We start from the raw sequence: 14,268 nt of genomic DNA on the forward strand, positions 1-14,268 counted from the left end.
AGCTTTGCGCGAAATTCAAAAAACAAACAAACAATCTTTGCCTCATGCTTCATAATTTGTTTAGTATATGGTAGAATTTTACAGACACCATTTGAAACAAACAATACTTATACAACTAACTAATTTTTAACTCAAAATCTAATTTTTGAAGAATCATTTAACTATATATATTTTTTTAACTTTCCACAACAAAGACTTAAAATGAGATAAAAAAGAAGAAACATCAAGCATGAATACTTGGTTCACATTCACACACAAAAATAACATATTTTTTGGAATTTTAGCCAGAGAGCTGAATCTACAACTGGATTTTTGTTGTTATTGTTAATCTCAACACTTTTCTTAACAGGCCCGGCATGGGTAGGTGGTTAGGGCGCTTGACTCGCGATCTGCGGGTCGCGGGTTCGAATCCCCGTCCCACCAAACATGCTCGCTCTCTCAGCCATAGGGGCGTTATAATGTGACGATCAATCCTATTATTCGTTGGTAAAAAGAGTAGCCCAAGAGTTGGCGGTGGGTGGTGATGACTAGCTGCCTTCCATCTAGTCTCACACTGTTAAATTAGGGACGGGTAGTTTTGCGCGAAATCCATAACAAACAAACAAACTTTTCTTAACTATTTAGTTTAAATATAATGATTCGTTACAATTATTATTTCAAACCAATCTTCAGTAAAACATTAAAGGCTGATTATTTTACAGCATTACATTATTTTGTCACATATAGAGGGTTAATCGCGCCTTATTTCAAAATAATATATGCTAATACAGTGGTTTGCAGTAAAAGATGCCAGCCGTAACGCCACGGGCAACAAGTTTAGCACCTATATATTTAGTTTGCGAATAATTTCTGATACTTCGACAGCAAAATACCGCCACGAAGAAACTTATAACTGGATAAAATATTCCTACAGCGAGATTGCTAAACTATGTAGATCCAAAGGACACAACATTTCGAAGAAAGGAGCTTTTTATTTTCTTCATGGAAGCGAAAATACTCACTTATTTTAATACGGGCTTAGGGCATCAATGAGTTCAAAACCACACTTCGGCCCAATCCAGAGGAACACTCTCATCTGAAAAATAAATGCTACCTTTACGAAAAAGAATCCTTCAGGCTATAACGTTATTGCGACCAAGCTGGGCATATCTTCTAGTACCGTTAAAAAGATTATAATCAAGGAACGGAAGTTGGTCAAGGCTCATTAACTAAATGTTCGTGAACTTCTAATAATATCAAGGAATCAATTGCTGCTCTCATGAAAAAGATAGACGAAAAAATGAATCACAGTAATCCCATCCTACCACATATCTGTCAACTTCTCCGATGCAATTCTTATGAACTTTTGTTCCTTTGATCTGCTTAAAAATGGTTTTGGACGTTGACATTCACATCAAATGAAGATCTATGTAAAGTGTATTCTTAGATTTACTGACTGTCCTTCGCAGAAGCTTGTTACGGTGGTTTATTTATTTTTTGGTTTAAGGCAAAGCTACTAAGACTACCTGACATCATACCTAATTTTGAACTTCCGACAAAAGGGAAGGCAACCGAATGACAGCACCCACCGCCAACGTAGGCTGTTATTTTGCCAACAAATAGAGAGATTGACCAACAGATTATAATGTTCCCACGGCTGAACGGGCGACTCACAGATTGCGGGTCTCACACCTTAATTACCAGGCCATGCCAGGCCCTTGTTACAATGGAAAGTACGATGTCGGGCAACAGTGCATTTGTGTAATTACTGAACACGAATAAAGTGTAACTAACCTCAGTATAAACTATTTTACAAATGTAACACAAACCGAATGTACTGTTTTACCATGTCATCAACACTGAGTGTAAAGAGAGCGTAAACAAGATAGTATAAACTATGAAAACTGGTGATATTTAGATAGCTGCTTTAAAGAAATTATGATAAGATCTAGATATTTTAAATTAGTTAGATGATCTCTATATAACTTAGACGAGACTGTTTATTTTACGTACAAAGAAATAATAGATAACTATAATAAAAAAACAATTATAATGTGATTATAATGTTCCGACGGGTGAAAGGGCGACTCACAGATTGCGGGTCTCACACCTTAATTACCAGGCCATGCCAGGCCCTTGTTACAATGGAAAGTACGATGTCGGGCAACAGTGCATTTGTGTAATTACGGCCATCAAACTGAACACGAATAAAGTGTAATTAACCTCAGTATAAATTATTTTACAAATGTAACACAAACCGAATGTACTGTTTTACCATGTCATCAACACTGAGTGTAAAGAGAGCGTAAACAAGATAATATAAACTATGAAAACTGGTGATATTTAGATAGCTGCTTTAAAGAAATTATGATAAGATCTAGATATTTTAAATTAGTTAGATGATCTCTATATAACTTAGACGAGACTGTTTATTTTACGTACAAAGAAATAATAGATACATAAAAAAACAAAAAAAACAATTATAATGTGATTATAATGCGGCGATTGTGGGTTTAAAATCGAAGGATCGAAGTGAATATCCAAGGTTTCGACTTGTTCTCTAGTTTCTAAGCTAAGATTATATAATATATATATATATATATATATGTGTGTGTGTGTGTGTGTTTCAGAGTAAGTAGATTTATCTTATAAAGATATTGAAAATTAGTTATGAAGTTGAAAAATAAATTACATAAAATAAAATGTAATTTAAAGTCCTTTGCTAGCTCCATTATATTTATACTTTTTCTTTGTTTTAAAGTTTCAAACTGCAATTTTGTATATTGTTTCCTTTAGTTCCGAATCTTCTCTTTATCCTAATTGCCCCCAGAGGCACAGCGGTATGTCCGCGGACTTACAATGCTAGAAACCGGGTTTCAATACCCGTGGTGGGCAGAGCACAGATAGCCCATTGTGTAGCTTTGTGCTTAATTTCAAACAAAGAATTATCCTAATTTATTTCGCGACTGACAAGGTCACCCGGTGACTCAGCAGTAAGTCTGAGGGCTTATAACATTAGCCCTCCGGTGGCTCAGCGGGAAGTCTATAACGCTAGAAATGGGGTTTCGATACACGCCGTGGGCAGAGCACAAATAGCCCATTGTGTAGCTTTGTGTTTAACAACAAATAAACAAACAAAAAGCACGAACAATCAGGGTGTGTTCGCGAAAACCAAGCTGATTTTTCATATATATTTTCTCTATTTGATTCTGAATAATACCGAGACTTTTTCACTTAGTTAGCTAATTCAGTTTATGTACTTTAATAGCATTTGTTAAAATGCTTCCATGCTTCCATTGATAACTTTTAAGAGCATGCAAATCGGGCCGAAGAGTGTGTTTGTTAGATGTTTTGTTTACGAAGGTAAAAAATTGTTTGGTGTTTTCCAAGATAATCAATCCTAAAATACTTTAATTGGGTTTTTAATCGTTGTTTTTTTTTCTTCTGATTATTTACTTTTGATTTGATGGCATATTAATAAGTTGATCAAATGAAATAACTCACTTTTCGTATGATAGTAAACTTCGAGGCTTTCCACGAAATCCTCGTGCATGCCAACATCTTTCACTTTCTTTAGTCTAACTTAGACAGGTAAAAAATTCTCAAATATGATCTTTTTTTGTCTGTTTTCGAGAAACATTCATTATAAAATATGTCACAAATTCACAATTAGACAACACACAAAAGATTAAATACTAATTGATATCTTCTTTTGTTAAAACAGGCTCCATATGTTTAAAAATGTCTGTTTGTTTGTTTATTGTAAAGCACAAAACTACAAAATGGGCTATCAGTTCTCTACCCACCGAGGGTATCGAAACCCGATTTTTAGCGTTATAAGCGTATTATAGCGTCAGTTTTTATCAATGTACGTAAGATATCTGTATATACTTTTACGGTTTTTTTTTTAATATTAGTAGTTTCAAAATGTATTTGCAAATCTCCCTTATAAAAATTGCTTACCGTTTTTCTTTGTACCGCAGTTTTTCATAATTGCGTCGATTGTGGGTTTCAAATCCAAGGATCGAAGTGAATATCCAAGGGGTCTTTTTCATCAATTTTACTCTCACCCTCGATATCATAGGTTTCGACTTGTTCTATAGCTTCTAAGCTAAGATTATATAATATATATATTTCATAGTACACAGATTTATTTTATAAAGATATTGGAAATTAGTTATGAAGTTCAAAATAAATTACATAAAATATAATGTATATCTTGAAACTCACCAAGACAACTAAAAATGGCACAATTTATATATCATACCTATAAATTAGAAAGCCAAAAAAAAAAGGCAGACTAATGATTTTTACACACTTGTCTTCATGTTTAAAATGGTTTCTATGCGAAGAGTACAGGAAAAAATTCTATTTTAAACTCATATCGTTCCCGAAAAAAGTACGTATGCACAATATGGCTATAAACCAAGATAAATAACTTTGATACCAAACATTTCTTATCACTGACTAATAAGTTAAAAGTGTGATTTTGAATTTTGCATTTGCAAGCACGCTAATAATGAAGAAGATTCCTGTATTTCATAAAGCTATAATATTGATAGTATTCTAGCACTTTGTTACTTTAACAATGTGTGTGTGTGGTTTGTTACTACATAACGGGTCAGTTGTACTCTGTCCACCGCGAAGAATCGTACTTCGGATTTTAGCGTTTTAAGTATGTAAAGTTACCGCTGACGTATACTGCAGTATGCATTTGTTTTTTTTCCTGTGTAAAAATATCGTAAATTCAAGTAATACTTACTTGAGAACAATTTAAAAAAAATTATGATTATTTCAAAACTTGGCATTAAAATTACTGCGAAGTTTTAAAAAAAAGAACAATAATAAAATGACACAAACCGAAATTTAAACTAACAAGCAAAACGAAACAATCTTTGAGAGCATTGTATTTGAAAAAACAACAGCTAGATTATTGATAAAATGAGTCTTCTGTATTTTAAATTTTATTCTTCCATAAACTTCTATACAAATTGATAGCAAATTCTATGCATAATTGTTTGATAAAATTTATATGTAAGTTATAAAATCATGTTTATGTAATGTAATGCTAAATTAAAACATATATATATATATATATATTTTAAAATATTTCGACTGTTATGTTTTACTTTTATTCTTATAAAATCGATTTGTGGTAATTAATTGCGAGTTTTATTTCAAGAAAGTCTCCTAGTAAGTCAGCGGTTTGATTCCCTGCGGTGGAGAGAACACAGAGAGCACATTGTGTAGATTTACGCTAAAAAAAACAAGAAAAAATGACCTACCAGTTTCACAAGTTAAAATTTTGAACTATAAATAACAACAAGATATGTTTTCTAACACACACATATCTACTTTCAGTTTCGACAGATTTAAAGTCGACTTGATAAAAAAATGCCAATATTAGCTTCTGTCTATACTCTATAGTAAGCTCTCACATAAAACTCAAATCTAACCGTTAGATGTTTTATTTGACTTAACATTAAAGTCAAGTAACAAAATGATCAAGACACACAGTAGTGTGGTCGTGCGGCCAAAACAACCTGCAGGATACACTGTGTGTTATTAACAGGCGTGATAGTTTAGCGATTTTCCACTTTTTGTAGCTTGGACTGTGGATATCTAAACTATTACATATTTACAGTGGATATGCATTACTGGACCCTTAATTCACACACCAAATTTCAAGACAATCCATTAAGAAATACAGAGATATAAAATCTCAAATTTTGATTAAATTTCTTCCTTTTTTTCTTCGCACCGAGAGTACGGAAAATTTATTTGATAGAAAAACATACTTAACTTTTATACAAATAAATAAATAAAGATAAAATTTAGTACACTGATAGATCTTTGCAGCTTACAATTAGGTGTCAAAGTTGGTCTAAATATAAGCCATATGTGCAAAGTTATTCAACAAAAACCATCCAATTTTTATCAAATTTTTTTGCACGCCTACGCAAAAAGTCACGTGAGCTATCGGTCTAAAATTTTACTACAGCTTCACCTAAGAGTATAAGTTTTTTAGTTTTTCATCAATTGGATTAAAGACGGCTGATTTAGAGCAGCAAAACTACAGGGTGAAAGCACGTGCAAATACCAAAGTATTGGTTAGGCCAAGCAAACTAGATCAGCAGTTTCTAGCTCAAGTTTTCAAAAGAATCATACGATTGGACGGCTACCATTTATTGCCAACTTTTAAACATAAATTTTCTAACTTTTATGAAATTATTCTAATTAAAGAACGTCTAGCACCACGTGATATTAGTTTAAGCAATTAGCGTAATGATGCTTTATACATCTGTACCAAGTGCATGCGGGTGATGACAAACAACTGTTAATCTAGATACCATGGCGTTACTATAAAGAAAGTTATTAACACTGTTTTAGAGAGGGAAACTACCAGCATGTATTTTAAAGAATCTGGTTGGTTTTGTAAAATATAGGTGTGTTCCGAATAATAGGATTGCGCTCCTAAAGTTAATGTTACTTATTATCGAGTGTCACTTTCTTACCTGCTGTAGTTTGTTGGTGTGCATTGACAAAACGTCATGATATCTAATCAAAAACACCATTGGTGTGGTAAAAAGGTGCGGTCTAAAAAGGACTGAGCTTGCGACTAAAAGGAATGAAATTAAAATTGGCCGCTAAACTGATAGATACACTTATAACGCTGAAAAGAATTGTTACAGCAAATATTCATTCATTAGTTAGCTAGGCTGTGTATTTTGTTTTACCCACCACCATGCCCCAAGTTGAACAAAAAAGGCGAACAGGCTAACTAATGAATGAATGTTTGATGTAAAGTTCTTATCAATGCTATAAGTGTAGCTACCAGGCTGGCCACCATTTTGATTTCAATCCCCCTCCCCTTTGCCGCTCATTTTTTTCACGCCTAAGGTGTTTTTGATAAGATATAATTGAATATATTTTATCGTTTCTGTTACTATAGATAAAATAACGTCCTACATCTCCAATATGTACCTTTATTAACACAATATTTCACTATTACAGATTCATCTTTTATAGAAATGTCTAGTAATACAGTTCAGTTTGGGTTTGAACAAAGTTAAGAATTTAAAATTTTGCCATTGTTATTGGTTGTGTTCTTCAACGACCACTTTATAATTTATTGAAAAAGTCATTTCAGTTAAAAACAAACCTCTTATTCCTTTGTGTAGAGGGCGATTAGGAGAACTGAAGGTTTTTAATTCGAACTTACTTTTGAATATAATTAAGCATATCTTTCACTTAAAACTTTTACGTAATATATCTTAATTTCTATTATATGAATAGTCAATATTAGTGGATCTTAATTATTAGTTAAAGATAATCACATTATATTTAATATTACAATATACACTGTGTGCGAGAGTACCTCACTGTGTCATGGCTTTTAATGATGACAGTAGAATTTCATAAGTTAACTTTTCGAGATCTCAAAAGTATTTAGATCTAAGCAAGAGTGAAGTAACTTGAAAAGTTATTAACATGACAAAGAAGGGCATTAATGTATACCATCTTTAATAATTAAGTAAATCCAAATAGTTTATTAATTTCTAACTTAAGGCTCAGGCGCCTTTTTCTTACCTCGAGTGATGACAAAACGTTGTTTAGTTTCACTTTTAGTTTTAGCGTAGTAATTAAAGGCAGTAACGCCGACGTAACGTATTGTTACGATCCATCGACGATAGGTTGTTTCTGTAAATCTTAACGGCTTAAACAGTTAAAGGGCCCCTGGAAGCTTTTAGTTTACTGAAATGTATTTTAATGAACATTTTTAAACTCGAGTATGTATCATGTATGAATGTTTTGTCTTGTAATTGCGGAAGGAACTCTGACCAAATACAGTCACAGAATTATATGATTTTGTGATCATGAACTACTATTAGTATTACTAATACTATTGACTGTTCAGTGTATTGTATTTGTACTAATGTCAGGCTTAAGACAGTAAAACTTAAAAGGCTAAAGAACAGTCTGTTCAGTGTAATATATTCAAATTCAAGCCTTCAACCAAGGAAATAAAGTTGAACTTGAAGATGGCCTATTACTTATGTCAGGCAGGTAAGTAATAAAAAAGAAAATTAATAGTGCTGTACTGTGTATGTAGTATTAGTAAAAGTAGTAGAATCAGTGGAAAAAAGACATGGTGTGACCATACCCAAATGATATGCACTAATGATGTAGCATTAGAACTTAGAACATCAACATTAGTCATGCAATAAGTATTTATATGTTGCAGCTCAGAATATGTGGATAACATAATTTACAATACTTTAAATATCTCTTTCAAGAGAACAAAACAATAAATACTATACAGAGTTGAGCTGAAGGTAATATATCATTATGACTTGACTGTTAAGTTATGAAGTAAATGTGACTTGTACTATTAGTTTAGGCCTTGGATTAGAAGCATGATGTTACAGTAAGTAGTAAGCTGTTATTAATTTGTATGCAATATATTATGTGATTTTTCTATGATAGTGGTAATGAGTGATATGTAATGATGAATATTTGTAAATAGTTTCCCACCTCTAAAAGAAACCGTTCTAAGTTGGTTCCTTACATTGGTGTAATCTAGTACTAGCATGTCATGAACTTGCATGAACCTCATTGCATTCTGATTTATTATTAAGTTCAAATTAAAACATGTGCTATGTGTCCATTAATGAAATATTGACATTCAACATTGTTAATTTTAATTTAAAAGTAGCATAAGAACTTATACATTTTAATTTATGTATTCTAAAACTGCCATTGGAGCTTTTACTTGCTCTTACTTAAAAGTTAAAGAGTAATTTAACTTATTCATTATTATTATTACATATATTTCCAAACCCTGCCCAGAGGGAAGGACAAAAGAATTAGGTGTTGGTGTTATGCATAATACGTATATGTAATGGGCTTATAAATGGTTAGTGAATCTGCAAGACTTGCTAGTCCCTATGGCAACAAGATTATGAGCACACTGCTTGCACATCTGCAGAGAGTTGGTTGGCAAGAAAAAAAAGCACAAGGATTGATATAAGTCTGTTTGGAGAAAAATAATTGACTCTACTAATTCAAGGAAAGAAAATGCCTGTAATCTGCTGTGTTGATGGATGCATGAAAAGCTTTAAAGAATGATTTTGTGTGAATTTCTTCAGAATACCTGCTATCTGTGAAAGGAGATGTTACTGGTTACTAGTGATTAAAAGAAAATATTTCAATCAGGCAATAGTACATAAATTTGTAGCAAACATTTTATAAGTGGTATGTCAGATTGCTTATTAAGTTGCTTTGTCATTGAAAAGAAGACCAAAAATACGACTGTTATTTCTGAACCATTTTTAATTTATCATAGTCATGATTTGTACCTAAGGTAATCGCATACATGACTGTGTGAACTTTGCTTACTTATTTAATTAAAACCTTTTAGTACTAAGCATATACCTTTTTATTCATGTTTATTTTTTATTCTGACCATATATATAAAAATTCAATGAATAATTGAAATTTTTCATAACATATCACAGAAATAGCTACCATTATGTAACATCAGAGTTGATGTTATAACAAAACAATAGTTTTTCATAATGATATTTCTAACATTTTTCTGATCGCTTAGTTATACTGGCATGAGAAATGTGCATAAGCAAAAGCTGTGAGAACATGTATAATGTACACTAAATGGTATTTACAAATGTAAGTTCTGTTTAAAAATTATAAAACTGTTATGTTAGGCAGGAAAGAAGATTAGTTTCATTTTATCATTATAATATCTGTCTTTATTTAGTATTTTTGTTGATGTAGGAAGACCATCTGGTTATCCTTTTAGTCCAGATTATGTTCAAAGTGTAAAATAGTCTGAAATTCTGTTTAAAATCAATATTCTTTCACAACACTTTCACATGTACAAGTTCACTGCAATCACTAATTGTCTTTTGCTAACTGGCTCACTGCAAATGCTTGTAAAGTTGTATCATGTTATTCTTATGTTTATGCTATTAAATGTGCTTTTTATGTTTAATCTGTAGCATATGTGCAAGTAAAGCTTGTTTTCTGTCCTAGGTGAAGAAAGAAGACCAGACAGGATTAATGACTTTCCTCAGCTTTGGAAGTCTTATTGTAAGTGTCATACTTTGATAATGTGGGTATACAAATATTACATACATAAGTTTTGTTATTGCTATTGCTTATATTTTTTAAAGATAAAAGACAGATGCATCTCTTAGGATGCATTTGAGTAAAATTATGTTTAAATGTTTAATATATCTATATAATTGTATAAAAGACAATATTGCATTGTATGTATGTGATGATGTGAATATACTTTGCACAAATAAAAAAAAGTTAATTATACCTATGCCTGATTAAAATTTATTCTCTGTAAAAATACTCGCTGGCATTTTAAAAAATTGCATTTTTTAAACATATGCTATCTAAAAATCAGTTTCCAATTGTTACTTCGTTTATAACATATTGTATTAAAATTGCTATTTTTTGATTTAACATTATTTCATATTAACTAAGATAACATGCACACAATAATGCATCACCTACATTGCCTAAAGCATTGTACACGAACATCATGCTTTTTGGCAGTAGTATAGTGATACTGGATAATTTAAAGGCTATGCATTAAAACTGTGTATTTTTGAACATTAAGAAATAATGAAAGATTTATTCACTTATCACTCACCTGTTACAACAATACTGCGAACAGATAATTCAGTATTGTTTTACACATTCATAAGTCTGTTTACAACAGTGTTGGGTCCTTAAATATTATAGCTATGCAATTATAACTTCCAGTATAGTATAGAATTTTGTATTAATCTATGTTGCCTATACAGCCCTAAAGTAACCTAGATAAGTTTAACAGAGTTAAAATAATATTAATATTAGTTAATATATTCCATGACATAAAAATTTTAATTGTCATAGCTTTACCCTAAAAGGTCTGAAACCTAATAGAGAATAAGTAATAAAAACTCCAGAGTCTGATCAGATAACATTAGTTTTATTATGTTGATATCATTGTTCAAGTTCTCAACTGAGCAGTATGGCCTAACAAGAGGCTAATTTTCTTCTTGTTATCAAGTGACTATAGCTTATGGATACTTGCATCCAGGTTTTTTATATCTTTTTGTTTGAAAGGATGCTTGTAGCTGTGGAAAATATTTTGTATTGCATTATATAAAAAAAAACTAAATAATTTGAACTAGTAGGTCTTGTTACAGTAGAATTTTAGAAATGTAGTGCTATTATTATTATTATTTTTTTTGCATTTTATTAAAATTTCCTGTTTATATAATTCAGAATTCTGTGTAAGTGCAACCTCTGATTAAAAATAATGAGTTGGTAAATATTATATAATTCTAGGAACGTGTAGTAAGACCAGTTTATTGCATCATTATTTTACTTGCATATCTATGGTATTTTATATAAATAGCAACTTAGCTTGGTGTTAAATCAATCATCTTTCTCAGTATATTAACATTATTTCGTTGACCAAGTATTGGGAATATTGTTTCAGTGCATAATATTGTAATGTATTATAGGATTTTTATATTAAAGTATTATTTTTACAATTTTAAATAGCTATTGTGACTATAAATTAAGGAATTCTAGTATCTTGTAACAACATTCAGCATAACCAGTTTGTGCTCAGCCATAGATTTACACACATTTATCTAAGAACCAAAACAATATTTTGAAACCGTTTTAATTTTCTGAAAATATGAAATATTTAACATTTGACTGATAAGTTTGCATTCTATAATTGGATGATAAGTTCAGTTTTTACTAGTGATAACAAAATTAAAGCTGATAATTTTCAAAGAGAAAGGAAATACTTTTAACTTTATATGATAAATATGGTCAAAAGACAGTTTCTTTTTGGAAATAAATATATCTGTTGCCATCAGCATTCCAGGTGACTGTTTATTTTGCAATTTAACTCTTCCACCCCCCACTCCCCTCGTATGGTTTGGTCAATGTGGCTGACCTTGTAAACACATAATATGGCATATGTGTGTCTTTGTGAAATATGAGAAACTTTCAGTAAACGCTATAAGTTTTTCTTTTATGCGAGAAATTAAATTTTTTAATTTAGTATGTTTACTAAAGATTTGTTCATGAATATATGGAGTCAGAGTGTTGACTGGTCCAAGTGCAAAGTGGTTTTCATATCATGATTAAATACACTTTTCTTCATCTGAAAAGTCTCATATTTCATTTGTGTAACATCTAAAATCTCCTAAATAAATATGAACAATTTTTTGAGTAAAACTTTTATAATTTATCTGTTATTTTCTTTACCCTAACTCTAAATGGTCTCAGTCAATTTGACTGCCCTTGTAACCACCATAGAATAAATATGAAATAAATCTAAATAAGCCTTTTTTCTCTTTGTAGAATGACTGCAGATTGTTACCAAAAACTACAATTGATTATCCTAAATAGCTTAGGACTCATAACAGTCTACATCTATTTGTACTTAAGTTACGTTTTTACTGCCCTTTATACTGTGTCTAACTAAGAAACCTTCCATACAAGTTGTCAATCACTTGGGGAATGTGTAACTCGCATAATTGTATTGAATGACATTTTGCAAGAACTGTTCGTGAGCTTACTTTTTGAAGAATTATCTTTTCAGTATCTTACCTAATCTAACCTTATTTAACCTAATAAGTTTCTAATTTTTACATTTTAGTTACTTTTATAAGGATAAATAACAAATATACATGGCAAACAAGGAATATAGTACTCTGGCTTGTTTTTTTAATGTTCTTGAACCTTAAATTTTGTACGTGATCATGTTTCATTTTTATAAGAAGAAATACTGTACAGAAATAAACCTATCATCCCATAAATAGCTGTTTTAAAATTTCGTATTGTTTGTTAGTTAAGTGGATAACTCTAATAGTAAACTGTCTTTATCAAGTCTTGTATGTATCATATGGATTAAAGTTAAGAAAAAAAAGACAAATTATTATAGTTACAATCTTCACATTTGAATCCCTACAATCATATCTAAATATACAATACTGAACATCTAAATAAACATTTATTGCTATTGTTGCTCATTGGTTATTACCTACCTTTCTAATTGTGGGGAAGGTAATATTTTTATTGGGTTAAAGGTACAGCAATAAAAACCATAAAATTAAAATGAAGTGGATGTGAAAAGATTTGAAGCTAATGTTGTTCGGATAAAGAATTTGTAATTGTGTGCAATCATTCTATAAAAAAATGGTATTATTTTTATTTTATATTTTTTTTAACCTTCTCTTTTATCTTACATAGCTGATTTTGCTACATTTAGCATTAAAATAGAGAAAATCTAAAATTCAAAGTTTAATGAAAAAACTTTTGATATTCATTTAGGAGGCTCTACAGGATATGCAAGTAAAATATGAAAACTGTACAATGAAAACATATTTTTATTCTAGACATGAAAATCATCTTGCATTCAGACTAGTCAGAATCTCGGCCAGACTAGCTCTGTAAATTCATAGCCAAATCTTAAATAAAATACTTTATAAAAAAAAATATATTTTTTTTACAACACACGGATTTGTAATGTTTACTAAAAGCGTGTCAAATTTCATAAAGACACAAATATTAAGTTCTGAATTTTTGTAGACATTAAGTCTCGAATATGGGGTCAACTCGGTAGACAGACCCCATGCATATAGGTTTCAGTTGATATCAACTACAAATTTCCAAAACAGTAGTACAAATTAACAGTATAATAAATGTAAAAAAAAGGATTAGTTAGCTGTTGTATGTCTCGTTTAGCAGAAAAATGTCATGTCTGTGTAACTTTGTTTTGTGTATGCTTTATTGACAAGCCTTCATAGTTATTATTTTTGTAATTTCATAAACCATCTAGTACTGAAATTATGCTCCTTATTTGATACATTGAAACTTGATATAGCTATTTTAGAATCTAGCTATTCTTGTAAAGTTAATTAACATGCTAATATAGGTTAAGTGGTTATTGCATGATAAGCCTAATTAGTATACATGTGTTTATTTTGCACACTATGTGACTTGTATGATGTATAAAGAGTTTTCAAGGCATAGTTGAGGCTTTAACCATGTGTAACCATTGAGAGCAAAAGGTTCTTTGCCAAACACCAAAAAAACATACAGACAGTTAACAGGGGATCAGATGGTTGCATTATGTCATTCTGTTTTTTTATATTTTTGGAAGACTGTTGTGCTTAGCTTTGGTCAGAAACAGTATATATATATATATATATATGGCAGATTTTGTTAAACAAGACCGATGTCTGT

General features: G+C 30.8%; 1 protein-coding gene across 1 annotated transcript in view; it reads left to right on the plus strand.

Annotated features, from left to right (window-relative positions):
* Positions 1 to 7,379: 7,379 nt before the first annotated feature.
* LOC106468156 (N-chimaerin-like) overlaps positions 7,380 to 14,268 on the plus strand; it is a 28,252-nt gene continuing 21,363 nt past the window's right edge. Inside the window, 2 exon segments of the mRNA XM_013928567.2 lie at positions 7,380 to 8,046; positions 10,033 to 10,089. Of these exon segments, the coding sequence (XP_013784021.2) occupies positions 8,022 to 8,046; positions 10,033 to 10,089 (82 nt within the window). The 5' untranslated portion in view covers positions 7,380 to 8,021.

This window comes from Limulus polyphemus, unplaced genomic scaffold (assembly GCF_000517525.1).
Source record: "Limulus polyphemus unplaced genomic scaffold, Limulus_polyphemus-2.1.2 Scaffold2895, whole genome shotgun sequence".
NCBI classification, from domain to species: Eukaryota; Metazoa; Arthropoda; class Merostomata; order Xiphosura; family Limulidae; genus Limulus; species Limulus polyphemus.